This window comes from Taeniopygia guttata, chromosome 3 (assembly GCF_048771995.1).
Source record: "Taeniopygia guttata chromosome 3, bTaeGut7.mat, whole genome shotgun sequence".
Lineage (NCBI taxonomy): Eukaryota > Metazoa > Chordata > Aves > Passeriformes > Estrildidae > Taeniopygia > Taeniopygia guttata.
Window position 1 is genome coordinate 114915961 of NC_133027.1, and position 27051 is coordinate 114943011.

Genomic DNA, 27051 nt, shown 5'->3' on the forward strand with positions numbered 1-27051 from the left:
TTGCCCTTGCAGATGGGAAAGGGAGGCAGCAGGTCTGGGAGCAGCTTGCAGCATTGCAGCAACTCCCCTGCCAGCCCAGGGGCTTTGGGGTGAGCTCTCAGAAATTCAGCAGCCCACAGGTGGGACTTGAGTCTGCTGTGTCCTATTCACAGCCTCCTCTTGCTGGCTTCAGTGAAGTTTCTCCTGAGGGAAACCACCAGACCTTCCCAGGGTTTCTAATGTGCTTTATCATTTGCTGGGCTGAAAGGCTGGCTTCAGCTCTACACACTGCATTTCCAACCCTGAATAGAACTCATGGGTTTGGGACATAGTTATTTGGGGTTTTTAAATAATTCCTTGAGGTCTTTCATATTCCTTGGCACCTGCCAAGGAATCTATGTCCCTTAATGTGCATTATCAGGGAAGGCCAGGGCAGCTGCTCATGGCTTGGAGGTCTTGATCCTTGTACCTGGGAGACACAAGGCTTTCCAAAAATGTATGAGCATTTATTTGATGGCCTAAACAAAGAAACAGCTGTGTCAGACTGGATGGACAGGAATACTGGGCAGCAGGAATATGGTATCATTGTCCAAAACAGTGTGGGTCCATGGTGTTCCCCTGCAAAGCCAGGATTTGCTGGAAGTAGAAAAGCTTAAGATTTTAGCATTTATCATCCTCTCCAGCATGAGAAATTGAGAGCTATCAGGAGTGTTCTCTGAATGTTAATTTCTGTTTGCTTTGTCCTTATTCCAGGTTTTCTTTTTTTTTTTTACCTCTCTTAATTCTGACAGTTTAAAGGACTCCAAGAGTTATGCTTCAGAATTAAAAGCAGGCAGTCTTAGCTGTGCTCTGAAAGTAGCTGAAACTTTGCAATTATGTCCCTCTGTCCCTGTCTGAGCTGGTCACTTGCTCTGAATTACTTTTCCCCAGCTCAGCAGCACCCACCTGCTCACACTGCTCTGCTCCCCTTCTCACCACAGAAAACAGGGATGGATAGGGCAATAATCCTAAATAACCAGTAACCAGGAAAAAGGCAAGCACTTAAGCAAGTATGGGGGGCAAAAATAATTTGATTGAAATAAGAAAATGCTAGATTAATCCAGGAAAAATCCCTAAACTAACCCAAAACCTAGAATCATTGCCTTTTTTTTTTTTTTTTTTCTGGCTCTTATTCAGTCTTTTCAAACAGGACCATATGTGACTGTCAGGGCCCTGGGAGGGGTGAGGAAGAAATTCTTTACTTACTTTCTTCTTTAAACATCCCTTTTTCTACTCTTCATCTTTCCAAGAATTCCCTGAGTTTATGGGAAGAAATCTCTGGTATGGCAAATGAAAAGTAAAACCATGGCTATGGTAACTTGTAGCAGTTCAGAATGTAGAAAACTGTTTAGCAAAGAAAAATAAGACAACAGTCATTCTTCCCCTCCATTTTTGACAGTTTTGAATAATTAATGAAATGCTGAAAGCCAAAGAAACTGGTAGGAATCAGCAACAGTGAGGATGTAAAGTAATGACAGAGAAATAAGTATAATAAAAATAGGAATTAACAAGAACACTAAAAAAAAACCTGTAAAAATTAGTCAGGGGAAATGTGGTACTCAAACATTTTGTTTGAAGAATAGAGAGGGCTTGACATTTCCAGAAAATAGTTCCAAGATAAGTTTTGGGTGGGGAAAAAACTGCTAGCAAGACATTTTTGGGAAGGTCTGATAGTAAATATTATTCTTCTAAGGAGAATTGTGGACATTTAGAGGAAATAAAGAGATTTTCCTTAAGCCAGAGCTGCAAGTGGCCTCCACTCAAATGTAGTGAGTCATGCTGCCTAGTTTAAGGATCTGAGATCGCTTATATTCAAAAGGAAAACTGGGGAAAGCTCCAACCATAAGGGCAAGTAATACTTCAGGTGTGAAATTTAGAGCCAAAATTTTCACAAACAAAGGTATTTCTCATTGTAGAGCATTACTCCTCATACCACGTGAGCTGGCATTCCAGTTGGTAAAACAAGCAGCTAAAATGTCACCTATGATAGTTAGAAAAATGATCTTATTGCACAAGGTGGTGATTTTAAGGGGTTATGCCAAACACCAGCGTGCACCTTAGCATTGTCAGAGCTCAGGAAATATCACCTGCAACCCAAGGCCACTGGCATTGTTTAGCTGAAGCTTTCAGAAGGATTTCTCCAGCTAGGCCTGGATAAGGCTTCTGAGGGGCACTTTGGGCAGCAGAGAGCTGTTTTCTTGTTTTCATTGCAGGACTAGGGGGGAACAGGAACCTTGACAGTTGAGATCTCCCAAACCTGGCCTGTAAGAGATGGAGGACACAACCACAGATGCAACACAAATGCCTCTTTCCTTCTGGATATTTAACAAGAAGTAACTAAAAACCTGTGCTTGGGAGTGGGGTAGCTAAGAATTGCAGTAGTAATAGTGGGAGGAATTGATTTTCTTTTTTTGTTACTTAGATTTGTAAGCAAGTTTCTTTAGTGCCCATGTAACCAAAGGATCGTTTGGGGACTTGGGGTTTCTAAGAAACATCATATTTGAGGACAGGTGATGGGTCAGGCATCCATGGACTTGTGTCATGACAGGCCTTAGGAAGTGGTATCATTGGTTCTCTCAGGCTGAAAACAACCAAAATTGCTTTTGTTGCAGAGTAAGTGGTTTGGATCCTATTTTCCCACTGCATATTGTACTTTGCAGACTAAAAAAGACATGAGAAATAGAAGTGACTGATTTTTCCATTCCTTAAGCTGCCTCCATGTGGGTTGATTGCTCAGGGGATTTCAAGGCAGACTGAAACACAGACAAACGCTGGCTTCGTGTACGCTCTTAAATATTGCTGTGTTTTGAATTTTATTAGAAACTTGGCAGGCTTCTGCTTGAGCTCTAACTGCCTTTTCTGCCTTCAGTTTATCAGCTACCGTAATTTTAGATGCACAGTCACAGCGTGCAACCGTGTAGCCCAGCACGCATGAGCAGGGGAAGCACTCTGAAAACATGTCTGGTTAAAGTACTTGTCAAATTAGTAGCTGTCAGCCAGGATGAATTAGACCCAAAATGGTACAGGCACAAGGGAGGAACCACGTTCTCCAGCACGCCTTGTTCCATCAGTCCTGCTGCGCTGGGACACGGAGCTTAGCCCAGGACAAAGCCAGGATCTTCTCTCTGAGTTCTGCCCAGAGACACCTTGTGTCTACGTAGTGGAGGGGATCTGCATTCAAAGGAGAGGATGTGATAAAGCCATACATCTGTCAGACAGTAAACACAGCCTCGTGATCTTTCTGAGCCGTTGCAGCTCTAAATCCTGCCGATGAGGCGGCCATAATTCCTTCTGCGAGACGCTGGAGGCAGATGTGCAAATCCTGGTTTAACAGGGGAAGTAGGTGTTTTTCCATTGCTCCAAAAGGCATTTGGCTTGTGCAATCAGTGCCCTCTATTTAGTTTTGCTGCAGTTTGTCCTGTCCAGGTCCAAAATGCAGGGTGGCAGGTGCTCCTGGGTCTGGATGATTAGGTCTCAGAAACCCACAGGGATGTGGAAGACATGAGCAATTTGGGAAGAAGAGATGGGTGCAAAACTCTTGCAGAAGGAGCCCAATTCTTTGGAACAGCACCAGCCCTCAACACTTTGATGACCGAAAAGGCAGAAGAGGAAAAAAGGCTGATTGACAACTGATAATTCTGTTAATGTGAAGAGATGCTTTCTTGAGCATGGTCCAGGCCACAGCACGTGTGGGAGTCCTCAGCAGCTTCCACCTGCAAGGGAGATGTTTGTGGTCTCTACCAGTGCAAGACAAGGAAACTCCCTGCTTGATTTTGCTTCCCACACAAAGAGATCCGGTGCTGGCTGGTGTGCAGACTCTGCCTGTCAGGAGCTGAGATGTGCCTCAGACTGGGGACACAGTTGTTCTTCAGGGCACTGCAGCACAGGCCTGCCCTGGGGACAGCAAGGGCTTTGCCTGGCGTGGCTGGCACAGCTCTCTGGAGTAGAGGTCTCATCACACCACGGGGAAACACCAGGGAAATAAATCAGGCTTCCAGGTACTCTATCAAACGCCCACACCACCCAGTCTCAGGGTGGAGTGACAATGAAGACGACGTGGGGAAAGGCAATCTGCACCCAAGGAGGTTTTCATAAGTGAAATTGAAAATAAATCACTGCAGATGTGATGGCTCATGCCAGCTCTCATCCATGCTCATCCCCTCACTCTGCTTTCCTTTCCATTTGCTAATTCCTGTGCTGCAAAGCACTGTTATCCTGGTTTACTACCCAGCTGGGAAAGTCTCTGAATCTGCCTTGTAGAGGAGCTGCACAGGCACAAATCAACCATCTCAGCCTGGGAGAATAAATTAGGAAATGAGAACTGGAGAGCCTGACACATTTGATGTTGCAGACTTAGGTGTACTGAACTGATGCACATTTGTGTGACCCTTTGAAACTGAAAGCCCACTGCCATGGTGCCAAAAAGCAGCCCCCCAGAAAGGAGGGCTCCATGGCCTGCCCCTCCCCTCCCGTCATTCCAGAGAAGTTAAAGCAAGGTCTGGGAAAGCAGGCGTGTGCTGGAGACCTTATGAGATGTGGCTCAGAATAGAAATGCTCTGCCTCACCACAGCGCTCTTGGAAGCCGTCTTTCAGCCAGAAGGGGTTTGTTCCCATCTCCTTACTGCAGGAGAAACCAGGGTTTGCACACTTCCCTGGGTAGTTTTTGTGTTCTTGGGTGAAGGGCAGCTGTTCTTGCCTTGCTTTTTGCCATCAGAGATGTGGATCTTTGTTGTGGAGCAGATGGACAACGGCAGCAAAGCGCAGACGTTTCATGGTCCTGAATTTGGAGGGCAGGCTGGACTGTGCTTGCCTTGCCATGCTTTGGGAAGCCAGACTGCTCCCCAGGGCCAGCTTGGGGAGCTCCTGCTCTCACATCCAGCCAGCCTGGCTTGCACAACTGTGCCTCACACGGCTCTGTGGCACGGTGAAAAACAACCCTTCAAGGTTTAAAACCAGCTCTGGATAGTGCCAAACCATACAGAGCAAGAGGTGCTGGAGCAGCAGGGCTGCCTGGAAATGTCAGAGAATGGAGAGTTGCACTGAGACCTGCAGCCAACAGCCTGGCTGCTGCTGCTGAGCAGGAGGCAGATGAGCTTGTGGGGGCTGGAGGATGCGGTCTGCGCTGCATCAAGCAGCAGAGCTGCGTGAGAGATGGATGAGTTTCAGGAAATGGCCGTCCTTGGAGTAAGCCAGGGCCCACTGTCCCTGTGCCTGAGGTGTATCAGCCACGCCAAAGTCCAGCCAGGGGTTTCTCAGGCAGGGCAGTGGTGCCATTGCACACAGGGATGCAAAGGAGGGTGGCTGGGTGGCTCTCCCTCAGCACAGCGGGCTGAAGTGCAGGGCAGCTTTCCGAAGCATTTCGAAGATGTTTTCTCCTGATGTCTTTGTGTTTGGCACGAGCCCAGCTCTGCTGGCAGGAGCCCAGGAGTGTGTTGTTGCTTGGAGTCACAGAGCCATTAAGATTGGAAAAGACCTCTGGTGTGATCAAGTCCAGCCTTTGACCAAACACCACCATGTCAGCTAAGCCACAGCACTGAGTGCCACGTTCATGCTTCCAGTGACAGTGACTCCACCACTTCCCTGGGCAGCCTGTTCCAGTGCCTGACCACCCCTTCAGTGAAGAAATTCTTCCTCATGTCCAATTGGAACAGCTTGAGGCCATTTCCCCTCGTCCTGTCACTAGCTGCCTGGGAGAAGAGGCAAATCTCATGTCAGGGATTTTAGAGAGTGATAAGGTCTCCCCTGAGCCTGCTTTCTCCAGGTTAAGCCCCCCGGCTCCCTCAGCTTCTCCTTACAGGACTTGTGCTCCAGAGCTTTCAGCAGCTCCATTGCCCTTCTCTGGACTTGCTCCAGCACCTTGACTTGCTCAGTTCAGTGTCCATCCTGAGTTGAGGGGTCCGGAGCTGGACACTCGAGGTGTGGCCTCACCAGTGCCAAGTACGGGGGAAGGATCAGTGCCCTGCTGGCCACACCATTCCTGACCCAGGCCAGGCTGCCGTTGGCTTTCTTGGCCACCTGGGCACGCTGCTGGCTCACGTTCAGGTGCTGTGAGCCAGCACCCCAGCTCCCTTTCTGCTGGGCAGCTTTGCAGCCACTCTTCCACCAGCCTGTAGTGCTGCAGGGGGTTTTGAACCTTCTACCATTGGCCTTGACCCCTCAGCCTGTCCAGATCCTTCTGCAGAGCCTTCCTGCCCTGCAGCAGAGGCTCAGAGACAAGCAGGACTCACCTTGCAAGGAGTGTGGGGTGAGCTGGCTCGTGCTCAGCTGCTCACTCCATCCCACGCTGTCTCAGAGAAGTGTCAGGGCTGGAGTCGGTCAGTGCTGGGTGAATGCTCACTGTCCCTCTGGCTCTGGGAGTGCTCTGCAAAGAGCCCAGTGCCTTTTGGCCACATCAGCCTGGCTGTGCATTTCCAGGCAAACCTGCAAGGAAGCACCTGCCTAGGATGTTGCTCACACGCTGCACGTGCAGCGGGTTTCCTTGTTGCAGGTAGATGTGAAGATGCTGACTCAAATCTCTCAGGAGAATTAGGCAAGTTCTTTGCTGACTTCTCCATGTCTCTGAATTATTCAAGCAATTCAAAGTAGAGAGTAGGTTACTCAGGTACCCTCTGTGAGAAGCCCGAATGGAGCCAGTCTGGTGAAAAATGCAGGGAGATTAGGGAAGCTGAAGCAGGAGGATCCCCTGGGCAGATAGCCAGGGAGGCTCTGCTGGGGAAGCAGGACTGCTGAGGCTGCAGGGGTGGCTGGATCAGACAGGGGGTGCTTGCAGCTCCTGCACCTGACAGCGTGCAGGCTCGCTCTGGGGCCCTTGCAGGCGTTCTGTCCCCTGAGTTTCAGCAGTGTTGCACAGGGCAGAAACCAGTGCAGTTTTATAGGGTCAGGAAAATTAATCCACAAACATCAGAACTCTGTGTCCAAAAAGGAGACAGAGGAGTCCTTTTTCTTTATTCAAATAAAGGGAGAGGCTGTGGGGCATTCCCCTGGGGTCTCTCCAATTTTTGGAGGATGCAGCCTCCTCTTATATCCCAATTTCCTGGCTGCATTTCCCTTCTCTCTTTCCCCATTGGCTGAGGTACTTGAGAGGTACAGACTTTCCAAAATGTCTGATACCAAAGATTTCCCTCTAATCTATAACCCTCCATTTTAATTTTTAATTCTTATGGAATTTAGGGGTTTTTCTTCCCTATTGTTTCTTTCATCTTTCAATGTCTAATTTCATTTATCAGCAAACCTAAAGTTTATTTGTAAAAGCAAATATCTTTTTCCATTCATCAATTAGTGGAATCCTTCCCACTGTTTCTTTTATCTCCCAGTGCTAGTCTTATCTACCAGCAGAGCCACAGCTCGTCTGTGAAGACAAATCTGCTATTCCTCTCAAGAGGATGTAAGACAGTGGCTCCAGCCAGATCTGGTTTTGAATTCGGGAGCAGCAATCACCCAGCATGGCCCCCTTCTTGACTGTGTGTCCATTTCAGGCTTTGCACATCTGTGCATATCGAGTGCTCTCCAATCTGCCATGCAGAACCACTCTTTCAGGAGCAAGTGAAAAGTTTGCCTTGTGTTTCCTGGCTTTGGCAGCGATTCTCTCACCCTTTTATCCGAAGCCTTTGAGATGTGAGAAGCAGGGATGGTTCCTTGCACACTGCAGATGGGCTGCTGCATGACAGAAATGAAATGATTCGTCTTGTGTGTAATCCAGAGGCTCGGCTGAGTTACTCATCGAGCCCTTTATAAACCACTTTGTAGACTGCCACTGCTGCTGATTACTTATGATATCTTGCATTGTCTGATGAGTTACAGGAATTTGCCTGCTGCTTCTTCCATCACACTGAACTCTGAGCAGCTTTAGAGTCTCGGGCAGCTTCTGCTGACTCAGAGCAGCGCAGCCCTGCCGAGGAGCAGTGAGTGGTTTGGAATGCACTGTGCAATCCACTGGGCACCTGGAAGCTTCCAACAGGCACACCTGGAAATGTCCAGCATGGTGGCATTTGGGTAAGGACACATCTCTGTGTTTTGCTGCTAAGCACACAGCCACTGGTCTCGAGGAGGCACATTCTGTCTGCTCTGCACGGAGTTTGGGTGCAATGGGATTTCACACACATTTTCTGGAGTTTTGAGTTTCATTTCCTCATCAACAAATACAAGTCTGTGTAGGAATGGAAAGCCCTGAAGTGATGGAGAAGGTTCTGGTGGAAGCTCTGTGGAAGAAGCACTGGCATGAAAGAGTCCAACTTTGGCTCATCACAGTGTGGTGGAAATAAAGGGATCAGCTGAAAGTCTTTTACACTGTGGGCTGCTGGCTCCTGCTGGAAAGTTCTTCCCCCTTTTTTTTCCCTTGCTCTGTGCAAGGGGAAAATACCACAGCTGCTTTCTCTGAAAAGTCATGTCTCCTAAACAGCTCCTGAGTCTGGGAGGCAGGCAATGAGGTGCTCTGGATGCATCAACACGAAACCCTCTGGACAGCATAGTTTATGTCCCAGCCATCCCGGTGGCATAATTCAGGAGCTCACTCGCTGCTTCAGAACGTGATTCCTGCTGTCAGTATTTCCAGAATAAAGCAGCCAGGATTTCAGAGATACTGTGGGGGTCGAGGGGGGCAGCCTGCCTGCCTGGCCCTGAGCCGTGGGGTGGCTTTGGGCATGGCAGGGCTGGATTTGGGGCAGCCTGGCACAACCCCAAGAGAAAGCTGCCACAGGAGTCAGGGTCCATCTGTGGTTCCAGCAGCAGCACAAGGACAATGGGCAGACATTAACCATGTGAGCTGATCCTCAGGTTCTCTGTAAGCTTCTACAAATTTGGCCAGGGTCTGAACTATTAACCAGTTAAGAGAAAAATGCTTTTTTCTTTCAAAGAAGCACTGCCTGGGGTTGGATCTAAGGCTTTGGTGGTAGGTACGTTTAGCTTTAACTCTCTTGTATTTGTTCAGCAACCCAGCTCTGTTTTGTAACCGTGTGAAATGAGAGGGATTTCCAAGGTGATCTGGAGCTTTCCCCACCAGTTCTAGCAGAAATCCCTCCCTGCAGCCTCACAGTCCTTTTCCCTGCCCAGAGTCCAGGGTTCCCCTGCACTCACACCCTGGTTTGCTGAGCTCCCTGTCCAGCCTCTCTCATCCCTTTTCAGTGTTGATGTCAGTGTCCTCTTGTGAAATTGCTGATTTACCCCCTTGCTGCCTTCACCTTGTCAGAAATCAGAAGAGACCGAGGACAGGACATTTCCCCGTGGTTTGGGTCGGGAGGGAGGGCACGGAGGGGCACTGTTCCATGGGCAGAGCTGGCTGGCAGGGGGAGGCTGGGGAAGGAGCCCCACAGCGCTGGCCCCAGCCCCAGGCTCCACTGCATCACCATGACCTACATACACCCCTGCTGCTGCTGGTGGATGCGTTCCCAGACTTCTGAGGAGTCTGTTCCCCTTGGCCTTGCGGGGAGGAGTCAGGGACGTTTTTTGGGGCCAGGCTGAGAACGTTGCTCGCCTCAGAAGAGCTTCCTTAGTGTTTGCTTCTCTGCGGTGTAAATAATGAATCGTGCATTTAATATTAAACATCCTGTGCACTCGCCAGACCTTGCTGTGCACGTGAAACTTGGCAGACGAAGTGCATGAAGGTGGTTTGTCTTTGCAGCTGTGCAGGATTTCTAATGTGCCCCATTCTTTTTTTGGGGGGGATCAAGGTTTGATCCTTTGTTCTTCCTTCTGCTGCTCCAGTCACACCTCAGAGCATCTTCCAGTGTGCTGAGCACAGTCCTCAGAGTTCCCCTGCCTTGGCCATCCTGCCCTTCCAGCCACTGCTACCCACATCTCCTCATGGTTCTGCACTAAAACCTCAGCTGCCTACATGGGCATGGCTCAGTGCACAGCCCAGGAGGACCACAGACACGGGCAGAGAAAGCCTGAGGGATTTGCTTATAGTGAAACAGCAGAAATGTGTGTGCAGAGCCTGGTGGAACCAAGACAAGAATGTTTACTGGCAGGAAGCTGAACAGGATGCTGGAGCTGAGCGAGGGAGATGGAGCAAGAGAAAATGAGTCATTTGGGAAGGAAGGACTGTCAGTCACTGGGTGACGTCTGCATGGTTAGCTCACAGACTTCCAGGGACATGCTGGGAACCCCTCCGCTGGAGTAATTTAAAATCCAAATGTATCATCCACAGGGAGGGATCCTGCACGGGCAGCAGGAAGCTTGTGTGTATAGGCATGGATGCATCCATAGATGAGGTGGTGGACAGCAGCATGATGCACTTGGTTTTTCCATCTCCGATTCTGTCAGAGCCCAGCACACCCCTCTGGCTGCCTGGCTGTCTCCAGACCCTGGCAGGGGACTCAGAGACCTTGGCAAGGAGTCAAAACCACCTGTGCCTTCGATTTTAGCCTGTGGGAAAAACTGCCAACTTGGTAGGAGGAATTGCAAGCCACAAGGGTTTGAGTAGAGTGGTAGTTGAGTTAACAGAGGGTGAAAAAGTAGAATTTTAGTGGTTTAAAATAAGGGGTTCAGGGGATACAAGATGGAGGGATTTGGGCGTGTCCTGGCCTTCTTCTCCTTCTTGCCTTCCATGCCTTGCTGTGATGGTGATGCTTTTCAATTGGTTTAAGGTACAGACACAGTGCCCAACATAAATGACAGATACTGGCACGTTATTGTAAACATGGCACAGGTAGTTTTTGGTATAAAATGCAAACACCGCCCTGAGGGCAGACAGAATGCCACGGCCGAGCTGCTGGCCAGAGCTCAGCAGGGCAGAGAGAGAATGTTCTAGAGAAGGGAAAATGAACAGCCTTGAGAAGCTGACCCTGTGCATTTCAGACTCCTTCTTTGGCTGCATGAGCTGGGAGAACAAGGACTTTTACAATTTTGGGGTCATCCCAACACACACAGACCCCAAGAGGATTTCTGTGGCTCATCGATCACTTTGGAAAGCTAACCACATTACTCCACAGCTTCAGGTGAACAAGGAAGCAGGCAGGCTCCCTGGGGAGCTGACACACTGTAAAGCAGGCATCCATCTGGGAGAGCATTATTGCATTAGCTCAGCATTCCTGCTGGAATTGATGCATCTTCTGCTCTTGCGTTGCTCCTGGCAAGCGAAGGCTGCGTGGGTAATCACAGAGGGTGGTGAGACAAGGCTGGGCACCCTGATCTTTTAGGTGCTCTTGTTTGTTGGTGTAAGGTTCATGGGAAGCAGAGGGAGGGGAAGAAAATGGGATGAAGATGAGAAATGATGCTGCACATAAAGCTGTCTCTGAATCTACAGAGCTGGCCCTTAATTCAGTTGTCATAGTCTGAAAGCAACACACATGTGCAAAACCCAGGCTGCAGATAATGAATTTTGAGAAAATGAGCCCTCAGCTGCCTCCTCTCAAGCTTTACTTTTTAGAGAATGCCCTTCCTTAATTTTGGAAATGATTGCATTATCTCAAACTGCTTGTAAATCTTGTTAGCCAAGTAATATAGTTTGGACTAAATGTCTGTTCCTACATGAGCCTCAGGGGAGTGTGGAAAATAACCAATGCAGCCCTGTTGCAACCTCCCACCAGCTCTGCAAAAGAGACTTCTTTTTTCTGATTAACCTCAGTTCCTTTCAGCAGTGAGGCAGAGAGAGGCAACGAGATTAATGAAAATTAGATCTATTAAAGCCAGCCTTGTTTTCTAGTCGTGTGTACAGCCCTGCCACAAGCTGAACTCATCACCAAATGCACAATTAATCAAAGTGGAGTGCAGGCACTTGGTGTCTCCGTGTGTGTGTGTGTGTTTGTGTGAGCATGCACTAAGGTGGCTGCACCAGATGCATTTGCAATTGAATGGAGCAGAGGAACAGAAGCACGATGTTAGTTTTCCTATTTATTATTTATGTGGCTGAGAGTCTGCACCCAGCCAAGCTCGTGGAGCTGTGACTGATGAGCTAATTGGATACCACACTGGCATCTCTGGAAGAAGCTGTGGAAACCCAGGGACAGAAATAGTAGCTGAGACTGCAGGAGAGCATGTCCAGTGAGTGTTTTTGTGCTTAGTGATGCAAAGCCATAGCTCCAGCTCCTGCTCCAAAGGGAAGGGACTTGGCATTGTTGGTTTTATTTCCCAGAGGACTCTGGTGTAGGGTTGGAGCTTCTATAAGGATCAAGATTCCTTACATTAAAGCTGTCTGATCCCCAGCTTTGGGGGAATTTGGGGACATGCCAGACACAAGCCCAGCTGCATTTCTGTACACCCCAGATGAGTCTTAGACTCTCACTGTTGGCATTGTCCTCCTACCAGCTGCTGCCATCCCCCACCTTTTCCTGCTTTTCTGACGGGGTATGGTGGGGTGGGGAGGACCCTGAAGCCACGGGTGGCAGCGATTTCTCTGGCCATCCCTCGCTGTGTGACTGCCCAGCTGACCCCTCGGATGTGTGTCTGTGCACCTCCTCTCTGCCCGGGCAGAGCCCAGAGCCTTTGTTCTGCCTCGCTGCCGCTCCAGCTCTGAGTCTCCCTTTACCATGATCCAAGTCCAGTTTCTCTCCATGGATCCTGCAGGGAGCAGGGGAGCTCCCAAGGCCCCGTTAAAATGCACGGGGCCATGCTGCATCCATTCTCCTGTTCCCAGTGCCCTGGTGGAACTGGGTCTTGGCCAGACGTGATTCCCCTTGCGTGGTCCCATACCAAAAGGGGTTGTTTTTCTCACAGGGACAATGCAAGGTAGTGGAGGGACTTCGAGACTTTCCCACTGCCCCTTGGTGAGACAGCCCCAGTGGGGGCTGACCCCCCTGTGGGAAGATCTTGTCCCTTTCTGTGCCCCCACTGCTGATAAGGAGCAGTCCCTTTGCTCATTCTTTTCTCAGGGAGAGTCACTTTCTGACTCTGGGGGACACCGTCAGGGTTCCAGCAAATACAGAGAGAGGAAAGAGCCATTTGTTCCTGCAGCAGAGCAGCCCTGCCCAGGGTACCCCAGCTGGAGAAAGACATCACAGCCTTGTGACTGGGTGGTCAGCTTTGGGTTCTGAAACTGTTGGAGAAGGGTGTGAGCAGATCTAGAGAGCACTTTCCCATAGGAAAGGACAGGAGGATGTGACCTCTGGAAGTGCACCCTGGGCTGCCTGTTTGCCCTCTGCATCTTGCAGTGATTTCATTTCCATACCCTTCTCTTCCCACCAGGCACTCAGCCGTGAAGCACAAGGTTGAAAGGAGTCAAGCCAGGGAGGGAGCATGGGGAAATAAGGTTGCTGGAGGACAAAAACAGCTGATGGTTGAAATCCTATCCACTGAGAGCCAGGGGAAACCTTCCTCCATGGGTTATGCTGAGTCCTATGTGGCTCAGAGAAAAGGGAGTTAAATTACTCCCCTCACCCAGTAAATTCAACCCTTTTTGCTGTCTACAGACATAGCAAAAATTGTTTTGGTCCTCTTACTGCATGCAGTTACACGTGTCAGAATAATCATCTGGATTCCACAGACTGCCCTTATTGCTGTGCTGTTGGCCATGCAGGTTAGGTCAGACTCTCCCAGAGGAGCAGCAGGCTGCCTGCCTGTTCTGGGCCCACACTTGCCAGGTGAGCTTTCCAGACCTCAGCTGCTCTCCAGCCTTTACCAGGGCCTTGAACAACCGAGCTGAGAGGTGGCCATGGGAGTGAAAGGCCTTTTGGGGGGCTGTCGTGTCCCTGACTCCCTGCCCACCATAGTCTCCCTCTCTTATGCACCCAGCTCAGGACACAGGGAGAGGTGGAGGGAGAGCTGCACCATTTCCAGAGTCACTGGTTTGGGGCTACCTTCCAGCATCTTTGGACCAATTCTTTGTTTCTAGTTGTTTGGCCTGGACTGAATGAGAAAGCATATTTGTAAATATCTTCTCATAAAAGCACAGGGGCTTGCATGGGTTTTTTCCCTAAACTTTCATCTCAAGTAATTGTATTTTCCTCTTAAACATCTGATTCTGTCTTTAATCATGCTAATTTCCTGCTCTCAACAATGTGTCAGTGCCACAATTTGGTGCACTGTAGGTAAGAATATAAAAACCCTTTTGTTTCTTTGAAATACGCTGCTTTTTCATTTCACCAAGATCATTTATTCTTGTGTCAAGGAAGAATAAATGAGAAGTGTCAGGCAGACCTTTTATATATTGCTTTATCTTTAAGCTAAACAAATCCTCTGTGTGCAGCCTGGCTTAGTATGGAAATCTCTGCACTCCTGTATCAGTTGTCACCCTGTTACTTGATGTTCTCCCTTTCTGAAGTGGAATAACAGAAACCTCATATGTGCCCTTGCAGCTGCTTTACTGAATGTTATTGTGCTGGTTTGATACTATTTTTTTCAATCTACTGTTTGCACAGCAGAAGGTTTTATTTTGTTTTGGTGATGTCAGAGTTCTTCGCCGGGCTGGCTGCTGGGAAGTCGTTTCCAGGAGCAGCTTCAGCTGATTTACAATGTAGGGCATGTAGGTTTGCCATTGGTATGTGTGCTGCTCTGCATTAGTTTCTGCAGACTTCATCTTCCCACTCCCTTGTCCTCCTTGGGTGCCTTTGAAGGTTCTCCCAGTTCTCTCTAAGCTCGAGTTAAATGTGCACACATCGTGTGTTAGCCCATTTGTGTGCGTGTGCATCCATGGACACATCCAGACACTTTTCTCAGCCTGTTCAGGAACTTCTGCAGCCCTGCACATCCTCCCTGCACCCTGCAGGTGAGCTCGTTCCTTTGAAAACTGACCGCTTATTCTTCCTCCTTGTTTTCTTTTTCCACTGCTGAGGTATTTTCAGAGCCTCAGCCTCTCTCAGATCCCTAAACTATTGTCACTGGCTTTCACTGCTGTCCTTTCATGGGAGCTGGAGCAGGCTGAAGCCATCTGAACTACGCACAAGCTACGCACAGAGTGCTGAGATGCTTATCCTCCAATTTCCTGCTCTGACACCTGACACCTCTGGTTGATGGCACACTTTCTCTCCAAATTTAATTCAGTTACTGCACAAAGCCACTTTGTACCCTGAAAAAGAGGTTGGAAACTTTTCGTGCCACACGTGAGCTGGGGGCAGGAGAGGAGGACAAAGCGTCAAAGGCCTTTTCTTTGCTCTGCCAGCACAGCAGCGAGGCTGAGCAGATCCATTGCCACTCACCCCACACAGCAGCTGCCCCACTTGCTGCACTGGAACCCAAACAGGCAAGCACGTAACCAAATCTAGTTCCCATGCAGAAATACAGCCAGCTCCTTACAGAGTGCCAGTCCCCAGAGCCTGCCGAAGCCAGTAAAGCCCCTGCAGGACCTGGCCAGGCTGTGTTTTCCAGGAGGGCCATGAAGTGACAGCACTGCTGCAGATCCAGGCAGCCTTCCTCAGCAGAGGAGGATGGACAGCTTATTTGGGAATCCTTCAGGAGGCCAGGAACAACATGAGCAAGTTTTACATACGGCAGCGAGGCTGCTGGCCCCTCTCCATCCTGAAATAAGATGAGTGGTGCATCCTTTTGGGCGAACATGAGGAGAGCCACTGCCCTGCTTGCTTTTGCTGTAGCCTTTCAGCTTTAGACCCACCTTAAGAGGAGCCAGATTCCTTCATTTTATTAAGGTTTTTTTTTTTAAATTATTCAAATTTAAGCTAACCACATGTTCACTGAGTCTCTGTGTGGCAAATTTCTCAGTGACAATTCAAGGGGGGAGTGTTCCACTCTGGTGAGGTCTGGTGTCTCATTCAGCACGGGGAGCAGCTCTCTGATACATAAAATTTGGGTTCACCATGCTGGGAGAAATGGAGCATACCATGCATGGTGTTGTTGAGTCTCTGTGAAACAATGGTAAATAGTGTAGAGGAGAAAGAGAACACAAAAACAGACCGTGAGCTTTTTTTATCCCCAAGCAGTGCTGCCATGTGCGTAGGGGAGGGCAGAATTCAGAATTGTCGCTTTTCGGTAAAGTCACTTTTCCCTTCAGATGGGGAAATGAGTCCCAGCACAAAAAGCACTTGGTACCCCGTGAACTTTGCAAGGGGGAACACCAGCAGAGGCCTGAAGTCAGCAGCTCTGGTTGTGCTGAAACAACACCAATGTTGTGCTGCCGGCTGTGTGCCAGCGGAGCCCAGGACAGCTCTGCACGGAACGTGATCGTCCTGCCGGGCTGCTGCTCGCTTCCCCACTGCGTGCAGGGGCCTGTCACTGCTCCCACCCACAGGCCTGTGGCTGAAAAGAAGGCAAAATGCCCCGTGTGGCTCCCCTCCGGCATTTCTTTCATGGGTACAGATGCCATGCTGCTTTGCAAGGCCACAGGGATTTCTGTTACCTTTAAGAGCTGACTAAGGACTCCCGGATTAGAGCCAAAGGGTACATGGACCTTCTCCACCAGGGCAAAGCCTTAAGGCTGTTTCTCCTGCTGATTTGGGAACTGAACCTACCCAAGGGTTTAAATGGCTTTGAAGGCCATCTTCATGTGACTTGCCCTCTTAACCTCAAGTGAGGCTCTGGATCAGGCTGCCCAGAGAAGCTGTGATGCCTCATCTCTGGAACAGCAGAGGGCCAGGCTGGAAGTGGCCCTGGGCAACATGCTCTAGTGGGTGGCATCCCTGCCCTGGCAAGGGTCTTGGAATCAGATAATCTTCCAACACAGAACATCCAGTCATTCAATGAAAAGATAAAACACGTATACAGGTGTGGATGTACAGGGTGGTAATGGCTCCACTGAGTGATTAGGTTGTGTCAGTGCCCTCGGCAGGGGGGACTCAATCAAACTTGGCCAACATCACTGACTGAATTTACTGAGGCTCTCTCGTTTTTTCATCATCCTGCCAATCCACCCAGCTGGGCAAGTGATGAAAGGCCATGTTTGCCACAGGAAAAGGAGAATTAGGAGAAATACAGTTGCTGCTGGAGGGGTGTCTCCCAAGGCTGCTGTATGAGATTTAGGCAAAAGTGAGTCAAATTTAATTCAGACACTGCAAAAAGACCCTTTTTACCCTGAAAAAACAGCTGGGAACTTTTTGTCCCACATGTGAGCTGGGGGCAGGAGAGTAAGACAAGCCCTGATCTATCATGTGAAAATGCTGCTCCAAAATCCAGCTTAGGGCAAAGGGCTCCTGTCCTGCATGGTGCTGTGCTTCTCGCGTGTCTGCACTCCACTGGGGGAGTTACACTCTCACCTCTTTGCTCAAGCACTGTAAATAGCTCCCCAAAACTTTGCAGAAATTCTCGAGCTGTCCTCAGGAGTCCTGGCCTGACACCAGGAAGCAGGACCCCATCTCTGACTTTCAGTGCCAGCGGGGCAGGGGGGTTGCTAATACCAACATTAACACTTGAAGTTTCCTGTGGTTTAAGAGCTGAGACCTCTGGTCTCAGTTGCACTGAAATGAAGAGCAGATCAAAGGGAAGAATTTAGCCAAGATTCTGATGTGCCTCTGTGTTCATGCACAAAACAAGTTACAAAAACCTCACTTGAGTGTGATTCACCCAAATATTGTGTGGGGGAATCATTTTCCAACAGGGAGCTAATCACTAATTACATGAGTGTGAAGCAAATTCATTTGCAAAGTTTTGTTCTTTGCAGCCAAAGAAACCTTATTTTACAGAAGCTGAGCTGATGGGTATTTAGGCAGCAGAGGTATTGTTATTTCTGTCAGAGCCCTGAGCAGAAGTTTTTAAGAAAGCTATTTCTCTTTAAAATAACTTCTTTATTTATTAGCTCAAAACTTTCCCAGAGTGAATGACAAATAAAGTCTGTGTTATTTTTCCAGGGCTTATTTTGAGATAAAAGCTATCTGATATAAGGGGTCCCTCTGGCAGCTGGACAAGGAGACCATACATCAGCATCAAGGGGCAGGGAGAGCTGCCTGACAGATGTGAGATGTGCTGGAGGCTTTCCTCTGCCCTGGTTGAGAGCTGCTCGGGCTGCTTGGCGTGGAGGTGTGGGGCACGAAAATGGAGACGGGAAAACGATGCAGTGTGGGGAAAAAAATATCCCCTCTCTGCTCTGCTGTCCCCTCCGTGGTGGCCGCCCCCTCAGCAGAGCGTTGGTGTGGTCATGGGGCCACAGCGGAGTGGCAGAGCGGGGCTGGGGCTGCCAGGGATGATTCCATCGGGAAACGCGTCGTGGCTGAGCGTGGCGGCAGCAGCAGTGTCCTGGTTACGTGTCCGTGGAGCTGCTAATTTGCCCAAGCAAATGTGGCTTGTTTCTGTGTGCCTCTACAGAGAACTCATCCTCCCCTTGTGAGTCCTTTAGTCCTTGCAGCCCAAGTCCCTTTAATTTATCCAGCCAGTGCTGGGGTGGCTCCCGGCAGGTTTTGATCAGGAAGAATGGAGAGGGCTTGGGTTGCAAGAGCCGAGGGAAGCTGAATGAATCATTAAAAGCCAGATAAGAACCTAAAAGCCTGCACCAAATGCCCTTATTAATGCTGATTTGATTGTTTATGCCACTTGACAGGGATGAAACCAGAGGCAGATGCAACAACTAAACCCTGGGTCACTGCAGCGCTGTGCCCGTGGTGCCTGGCCTTTGCTGGAGCCGTCCCTTGTGCATCCAGGCACGAGGTGATGTGTTTGGGGAGCAGCTCTCTCTCCTCGGGGGCTGGCTGCTGCAGGCCAGGCAGGGTGTGTGGCTGCCCAAACCAACATCTGTGGCCAGATGCCGTGCAGGGTTCCTCACAGAAACGTGGCGTGGCTCGGGGCGGCCGCGCTCCGCAGCGGCGGTGGCAGGCCTGGGCACCCTCACCCCTCGGGCTGGGGCATGGCTGGTGTCCCCCAGGGGCTGCCAGTGGCTGCCTCGGGGTGCTTGCCTGCTGCCCTTCCTGTGCCTGCAGGCTTTTTGCTTGCAGCCAAGAAAAGGAGGCTGAAGCGGGCGCTTTGAAAGGCTTTTTTTCATCTAGGTTAAAAGAGGAGCAGAAATCGAGCTCGTGGTCTTTGCTGCTTACCCCAGGGTAAAGCAGATGCTCATGCTCCAGAGGCATTCTCTCCAGGCAAGGAGAGCGAGCTCTGGGCAGCCTGGCAGAGAGGGGCTGGGGGGAACATCTCTCATCCCCAGGACTCACACATGCCACCCACACCAGCTCCCCACCTGCTCCCAGCAGGCAGCAGCAGCTCCCTGTATTGCAGAGAGCTGGTAAAGCTTGCAAGGTGCTCAAACACCGTGGCAAAAGTGATAAATGCAGACTATTTCAGGCAGATTATGTGTGCTAGATAAGCTGCCAGTACCTGGAAGAGTCACTGAGGGACGGCTGCTGTGCAGCAGTGGAAGGGGCATCTCCTTTTCCTGCTGCTCCTGCATAAGCAGTCAGGTTTAGGTGCCTTTTGAGCATTCTGAGCTCTGTTTTCCAGTGCATGCTGGAGACACTGCACCATGGAGCAGCAATCTGCCTTGCTTTGGTGTCCTGCAGCTGAAGGCAGAGAACTGAAAGGCAGGCCACCACCTCCACCAGGAGCCAGCCGCCAGAGGGATGTGTCTGAGCCCATGCCAGGACACAGCTCTGAGGGTGCTGAGGTCTGTCCCCACCCCTGCAGAAGACAATTGCTGGCAGTGTTTCACGTCTCCTCTCTGTTGAACAGCAGTTCTCCAACCCACAGCAGTGTGCAGTGAAAAGCATGGAGGGTTTTTAGAGGAGGGCCTGAGTATGCACCGAGGAGCAACGTGCCAGGCTCTTTGCAGCTGCACACAGGCTCTGCTCGGTGCTGTGCTGCTCTGAGACCTTGCCAGCGCCCAGCACAGCCCTGCAGAAGGCCAGACAGGATCAGGTGCTGGAAGCTGGAGAGGGCTCCGAGGCACAAAGCAGACCTGGTTTTGGTCCAGGTCTTCGGCATGTCCTGCATCTTGCTGTTAGTGGCAGATTGTCGTTGGCAAACCTTTAGCACCAGCCGAGCGAAATCCACCCCTGGGAGCACTGGGAGAGAGCTGTCCTTATTCTGTGAGGTCTGCCCATGTCTTGGCTGCCTTGGATGGCCGGGCTGGATGGGAGCGAGCTTGCTCGGGTGTCTCAGGATAACTGCAGCTGGCTGCACGTGGCTTCACCCCCTGCAGCATGTGCCTGCTTCTTTGGCTCCAAGGGCTGAATTCCTGGTGCTTTTCATAGCATTGTGCTTCCTCCGATCTTCAGAGCGAGCCATGGTTCCCAAGGATAAAAGACCAGAGCTAAACCAGGCTGAATTCAGAGCTGCTGCATTTGTGAAGCGGAGCTGATCTGGATTTAGATCATCAGAGCTCAGCTCACGGCACAAAAATAGACAAAATTCTTCAAGGCACACTGGAAATGTTAGCAGCTCTTTGAACAGCAGCGCTTTGAGTCTGTCTTGCTAAGCTTCTCCCTGAAACGCTGCTTGTTGCACAGAATGGGCCCTGTTTTCTCCTCAGTCCTGCAGCTGGCTGCAGCTTTGCTGGCACTTGGAGCTGTCTCTGGCAGGGTCACCGGGCTGTGTCACCCTCCAGCTCGAGTGGGATGCTCTGTCTCCCTGGGAGTGCTGAGCCAGGGGTCTTTCTTCAGTCAGTTTGAGAAGAGGAGCCCTCTGATCAGGTAGATCCTTGACTTTGGTGAGGTGGGGCTGGGGGGTGGTAAGGGAATCCTTTCTGCTCTTCAGATGCACCAGACCTCAGTCCCATTGCTTCCCCCAGCCCGTGTGTGACTGGGGGCTGTGTGTGCACACTGCTGAGCAGCTGCAGCTGCAGCCCCTCATGGCAGGAGACAGAAGCATTCCGGGGAGAGCTTGCATGGCTCAGGACAGGAGAATCCATTCAGGCAGCCCCAGTGCTGCAGGAAAACCCAGGGTCAGAGCAGCCCTGAATTAAACATTTGGTTTAGGAGGGTACTCGTATAGGGCATGAGAGCTGCCACGCTGTACCCAGTCCGCACTTCCAGCTTTTCCTCTGCAAGTGCACAGGGTGAAATCTGGTTATGTTTGCAAAAAAGAAAGTAGTTTTGTTCCTGTTGGGCATCCCCTGCTGCAAATGAGATTCCTTGATGGTGATGCCACGCCAGCCCTGATCGGTAATTGCCTGGCTATTGATGGCAAGAGGTGATTGCCCTGCACTGGCAGCCCCCGGTGTTCCCCGATCCCTCTCTGCCCAGGCTCAGCTGGCCCCTGGCACACGTGGAATCGGGGCATGAGAGGCCCAGGGATCAGTGCCTGCTCTATTTTTCCCTCATCTCCATTTCTTTTTCTCTCTTTTTCTCACATCTGCCCTGTGCATTTTAAATCACATCTCAGGGCAGCTGCAGCATCCTGCCTTATTGCAGTGGCATGTCTGTGTATCGTCCACACTTGCTCTCTTTACAGCTGAAGAAGCTTTTCAAAATAAAAATTCCCTCATTTGCAAGCACCACGCAGATGAAATACGCTTTCCTTAGTAAAATATTAAAACAAATCTCTTCCACACAGGCACAGCCCATGAAAATGTCTTTAAAACACACAGGGAGGCATGGATACAATATTTACAATCTTGAGCAAGGCAATTTATAATCTGCCTGAGCTCCCTGATGCTATTTGAGCGGAGGTTTTTTTCTGAAGTGTATCAGAACAAATTAATTAACATTTTCCTAACTATATGCATATGGACTTTAACATTTTTTGGCTGTAGGTTGTAGCACTGATTGCTCACAGGGCTTCTCCAAGCGTCTTGGGTTTGATGAGCAGGAGAATGCACCAGCCACTCCAGTGAATTCCTAATGCAAACTGACCAGCCCATTTTCCCTTCTGCAGTAATTAAAGGTCAGCTCAAAATGAGCCAGGGAAGGGGAGGGATCTGGTTGCTTTTTGCTTTGATACTGGGCTCTTATTTCTCTTCCTTGGACTGGGGGTGTGGGGAGGAAGGAAGCAGAGTGCCCTTCTCCCCTTTTACTCCTGTGTCCTCATTCTGGGCACAGACCTGGACCCTGCCAGTGCTGGGAGCCCTGCCCACAGGGGCTCACAACGGGTATCCCACACCACTTCCTTTGGCTTTCTGCTCGTTCGCCCCTCCGTGAACTTCCCCCTTAAAAGAAGTGTATTAAAGACCCCATCCCACTGCTCTTCCAAGCTTTTCAAAGCCCATGAACTCAGCTGTCACACGCTGAACCATTTCTCATATCGCAAGGTACAGCTCCAGGCACCTGCCAAAAGACTGACTTTTACTATTGCTATTAAAAAAAAAAGTAATAAAACTGTCCCACCTCAAAATGTCAAATTTTATTGCCAGGCTTTGCCAGAGCTTGAGAGATCCCAGTGCTGGCCCCTGGGGTATTTCACCTCTGTGTCCCCCGCAAGCACTGGTGCTGAAACTGCAGGGGCACAGCAGGAACTGGAGCGAGGGAGAGCCTTTTTCTGGTCAGGTACTTTGGAAAGGCTTGCTCCCATCCCCTGCTGCTGCTTGGATGTGCATGGCGTGCCAGGGATTTCCTGCATGTGCTTCCTGCTGGGGCTGAGCAGCACTTCTACTGCCTCAATGAGTTTTCTTGCGCTTCTCCGTGTGACAGCTGCAGCTGGGAGAAAGGAGAAGAGGAGTGAGGAGAGGAGCAGAAAGCTCCCTGAGGAAGCCAAAAGCATTTCTGTGTGTCCCTTTGCTGCCCCATGTCACAGGGCTGTGCACAGGCTTCAGCCAGCCCCAGCCAAGCGTTCCTGGGGATGGGCTGGGGTGGTGTAGCGCTGGCAGGTGCCTGCTCACTGCAGCCGTGCTGCAGGAAAACCAGAGCTGACTGCCACGTTTCAGGAGCCATGCTTTAGGGATCTGGCTGCTGAATTTTAAGACATGTTGTGTATCCATGAATACTGGCTTGCTCTGACACCTCATGTGGAGACCCAGAAATGCACAGAGCTATGAGGAGGCAGCTCTCTCACAACACAGGTCTGAAAGCACAGCAGACCTGGATCACCTTACATCAGGTCAGGATATCTGCAGGCAGAGAGGGCTGAGATTGCTCTGGAACAGCTGACACTGCCTGCACACCCCTCTGGGACCAGATTGTGCACAAGTCTTGGTGAATCTGTAAAGCTTTCAGCACAAAGCAAACTGCTTTGCAAAGGTTCAGAGCCTGCTGATTGCCACTGGAGAGAATCCACTCCAGCATCTTCCAGCAGGAACTGCCAGGCCTTTTGTACCAAACATTGGAGTTGATTTTCTGTTTGCCACCATAAATTAAGACTTTTCCTTTGTCCCAAGCAGCTGAGCTGCTGGGACAGCCTCCCATGCCTGTCATGCTCTTACCATCCAGCTAGGCATTTGTCAGCATTTCCTGCAGATAAGGCTTCTGGGTGCTCCAGCAAACGATCCTGCAATATTTGAACCAGTCATTCATGTCCTGCAGACCTCAATGCTTTTTCTGGGAAGTGGAGGGTCGGCAGAGAGCTCTGGCCAAGGTTTGGCAGGTCCCTTCTGCTCCCCTGTCCTTACAGGGAAGGGACAGGAGTAATAACTGTGGAGTGGGGTGCAGCCAGCTTGCAGCCTCACAAGAGTGTGGGGAGGGCTTCCTGAAATGGTTGCCTCCTTGGATTCATTGCCTTTCCTAGAGCAGACACTGGCACCGTTGTCCCTTTTCCCCTCAGCAAAAGTGCCACTTTTAAAGGCGCTGCTGAGAGCTGTGGCATGCAGTGTCCAAGTGCTTGTGCCAAACAACCCCGTGGGGTGACAAAAGCCTGTCCTCTCTATTCAGTGATGGCAGCAGAGGCTGCAGTTTCTTTCTGCCTGACCAACAGAGTTTCAGCACAAGCTTCAGGAGGACCAGGATTTCCCTGGCTGCCCTAGGAGCATAAAGGTGGGACAGCAGGAGGTCCTGGGCACTTTGCCCATGGAGGTGCTGGCACCCTTGCAGCACACTGGGAATAGCAGGGATGGGTGTCCATCACCCACTGCACGGGCAGAGTTGACAGAGGTATGGCTGTGGGGCTGCTGAGACCCCAGTGAGCCCCTGGGAAGTTGTTGGAGAGTGAAGGCTTTGATGTACCTTTCTAAAGCCAGCTGGGCAGCTGTGGAGTCACATCTGTTGGCTGGGGGACTTCAGAAGTGCTGAGTACTGAATCACTGTGGTACCTCCCAAAACCACCTCCCTGCACTTGGCACTTCCAGGATCCCTGCACCAGGCACCCAAGCTCCATAATGGCTGGGAGAACCAGGAGGACGAGCCATTTGGTGAATTATTTATCCATTATTCATTTACTCAATGTGTGTATAATGCCGTGCACTGAGTGAGCAGGCGCAAAATTAAAAACCAAAATGATGGATGCTGCCTTATCAAGCGCTCCTCATCCCACTCTGGAGACTCATTTGGTTTAAATATTGATGGTGGATCGCCTGTTGGCAGAGAGAGATTGTGTAAATCCATCCATCTCCGCTCGCTGCCGTGCTTCAGAGGCAGAGCTGGAGCCTGTGGTCTGTGCTGGGATGGAGAGGGGGCTCAGAGTCCCTGTAATTACCTCCTGAAGATGGCAATTGATCCGTGCCTGAGTGCTCACCTGGGTGGCAGCACAGCGAGCTGCAGTGTTTGATCAGCTGAACATCCCTCAGAAGCCCGGGCCGCCCCAGCAGGGGCTGCAGCACGGCTGGAATCGCAGGGCTGCCGTTCCCTCTGTGGGTAGCTGGTGCCTTTCCCTGCTCTTCTTTTGCTTCAAAACCTGCCGAGGTTTGAGGCAGGCACTCATTAGTATGGAGGATTAGATTAAAAAAATTAAATTAAAAAGCAGATGCCTGCTGAGAAAGGTGGTGTGATGCCAGAGGAGCTTCGGGAGCCACTGTGTTGAGGGACCAGCACAGTGAGGAGCAGCTTCCCAAGTGCAGGCAGAGCTGCCTTACTGCCCAGGCCAGACAGTTTTTCCAGAGACCTGTAGGACCCTGAATTTCCTGGGTGGATCATCCTAGCCCTGCCACCCCCAGGCCTTCTCACACCTTGACGGGAACTGGGCTCCCAAAACCAGCCACAAGCCGGGCAGACCCAGAGGGGCTGCCTGCACAAGGGTAAATTCAGGGCTGTCCCAGGTGAATCCTGGCACTGGGGATATGCTTTTTTCCTCTCCCACAGCCTCTCGCTGGCCCGTCCGTGTGGCCTGGGCTCCCCACAAGAGTCACTTCTGAGACGAGACTGATGGGCGCTCAGCTCAGGAGGCAGCAGGGCTTCATCCACAGCATGGAGTGGGGAAGCAAACACCTTTCAGGTGTTCTCCCTGCCACGCTGGCAGTGTGAGAGCACGGGGAGATCTCCGGCCACAGCCTCCTCTACCTGCCAGTGCTCCCACTGCCCCTCACCCCGTGCCCTGCCTCCCTTCCCCAGCTGTCAGATCGTGGGGAGGGCTGTGCACAAAGGGCAGGATCAGGGATCTGCTCCTCGGCAGCGCGGGGCACCCTCGGGACTGAGCTGGCAGACGGATGCTCATGGGAGATGCCAGCAGAAAGCACACTGAGAACGTCTCTGCTGGCTCTCCTGAGCTGAGGCGAGGTGCCGCTCTGGGGACACTGTCCTTGTCCTGAGCTGAGGTCCTGCTCTGGGGACAATGTCCTTGCACGACTCCGGGCTGGATTCATGGATTCAGCACGTGCTGTGGTGTGAGTCCCACGTGGCACCTCCTGCCTGTTCCAGCAGCACAGGCCTTTCAGCACAGCAGCAAAAGCAGGTTCTCGTGCTGGCAGCGTTTCATGGGACAAGGCAGTGTGACTTGGGGGTGAAGGCCTAGAGGATATGCAAGCTGAAGAAGCAAATGCATCAAGGCCTCTCATCCTTGCTCTCTGGAAGAAAGAAGCGATATTCTTTGCACATTTGAAAAGCCCAAGACAAGTATCTAAAACATGGAGCATGGCCAGTCCAATTACTTCTCTTGGTCTCGTGCCCGGGGTTTATTCCGTGAAACATCTCAGTGACAAATGTTCCCACTGCAAGAAACTTTCTAGTACTTCTTTTTTTTCCATTTCTTGACGCTGCAAACTTGTGCCAGAGGCTGCTCAGAACCAAGGTGTAATTCAGATCCATCCAGACCTCTGCAAAGTGCAGCTGGAAAATATCTCAGGAAGGAGATAATCTCTACAGCCTCGAGAAACAGCTTTGTGTAAAATGAACCCAGAGATTTCTTTTGTGGGAATAAACTTCTCTTGGAGATACGTCCTTTCACTCCTTTAATCTTTCCACTGGGATTTCCATATCAGCAACCCAAGACCCAGCCAGACTTTACTGCTAATTTTCAGTGTGTTTTAAGCGCAGATTAATTGCAGATACCCAGCTGTCCTGCTCTAACTAGCCATCTCATACAATTAAACTAAACAACTGCCAACCCATCTGAAAGCACTCATGAATAACATTTCTAATTGCCATTCTTCATCCACTAAAAAGTCCTGGTGGCAATTCAGGTTCAGACCTTTGCCTTGGAAAAAAATCAGTGCCTCTCTGTTGGGCACACTCGTGCTGGCAGAGCTGCTGTGTGCGTCGCTGCTTGAGTGCAAATTCTTTACATAAATGTCCCAAGAGGATCGGAGAGCGATGGGAGCTGCCATCTCCAGAGGTTGAACTCTGCTCTGCACCTCTAGGCTGGATCACAGCTTCTCAATGGGGAAGCAGCTGGGAGGTAGTGGTGCATTTTGGAGGGACAAGCAGTGTGCTAGTGACAGAGCCACGGGCATGGAGGGCAGTGCCAGGCCGAGAGGAGCAGGTCTCTGCTCCATCCTGGCCCTGAATTGGGTCTCAGCATCGGGGCTTTTTATTCAGTGCAGGACTCTGCAAGTACATTGCCAGCCCTGGCTGCTTAGCCAAATTAATAGTGCCAAGCAGGAACAAGATGTACTGGCGAGTTTCCCTGGGCCAGGTGGGTCCTGGCTGTCCCTCCAGGGCAGCCAGGGAAGGGAAAGGCTCCCCTCCCAGGCAGAGTTCAGCCCTGGGGCCTTGCTCTCTCGCAGCTCCAGGAGCCCCAGCATGCCTTGAGCTGCACGTCAGGGTGGCATTGACTGGTGATGCTGGGAGTCAGGACAGGCAGGCTGCAGAGATGTGCACCTTCTCCGTTCCCTCACCACCCTCCTGACCGTGGCTGTCCCCTGTGTGTGGCTCATTCCCTCCAGAGATTTCCAAGCTCTCGTGGCATAGCGAGCACCAAAGTCCCTTTTTTTGTTGTTATTCTTGCAGCAATCCAGTGCAGTCTGCACTGTCTGCAGCCAGCTCCTCAACTGCTTCCCTT

General features: G+C 50.8%; 1 protein-coding gene across 10 annotated transcripts in view; it reads left to right on the forward strand.

Annotated features, from left to right (window-relative positions):
- The window catches only part of SLC8A1 (solute carrier family 8 member A1), a 103575-nt gene that overhangs the window by 35277 nt on the left and 41247 nt on the right, over positions 1–27051 (forward strand). The window contains exon 1 of one of the 10 annotated variants that reach the window (XM_072927686.1): positions 18651–20447. The exons of the other annotated variants lie outside the window; for them this stretch is intronic. Within the exon in view, the coding sequence (XP_072783787.1) occupies positions 20266–20447 (182 nt within the window). The 5' untranslated portion in view covers positions 18651–20265. Of the gene's footprint in view, positions 1–18650; positions 20448–27051 lie in introns of those variants that run through there. 10 annotated transcript variants of the gene reach the window in all.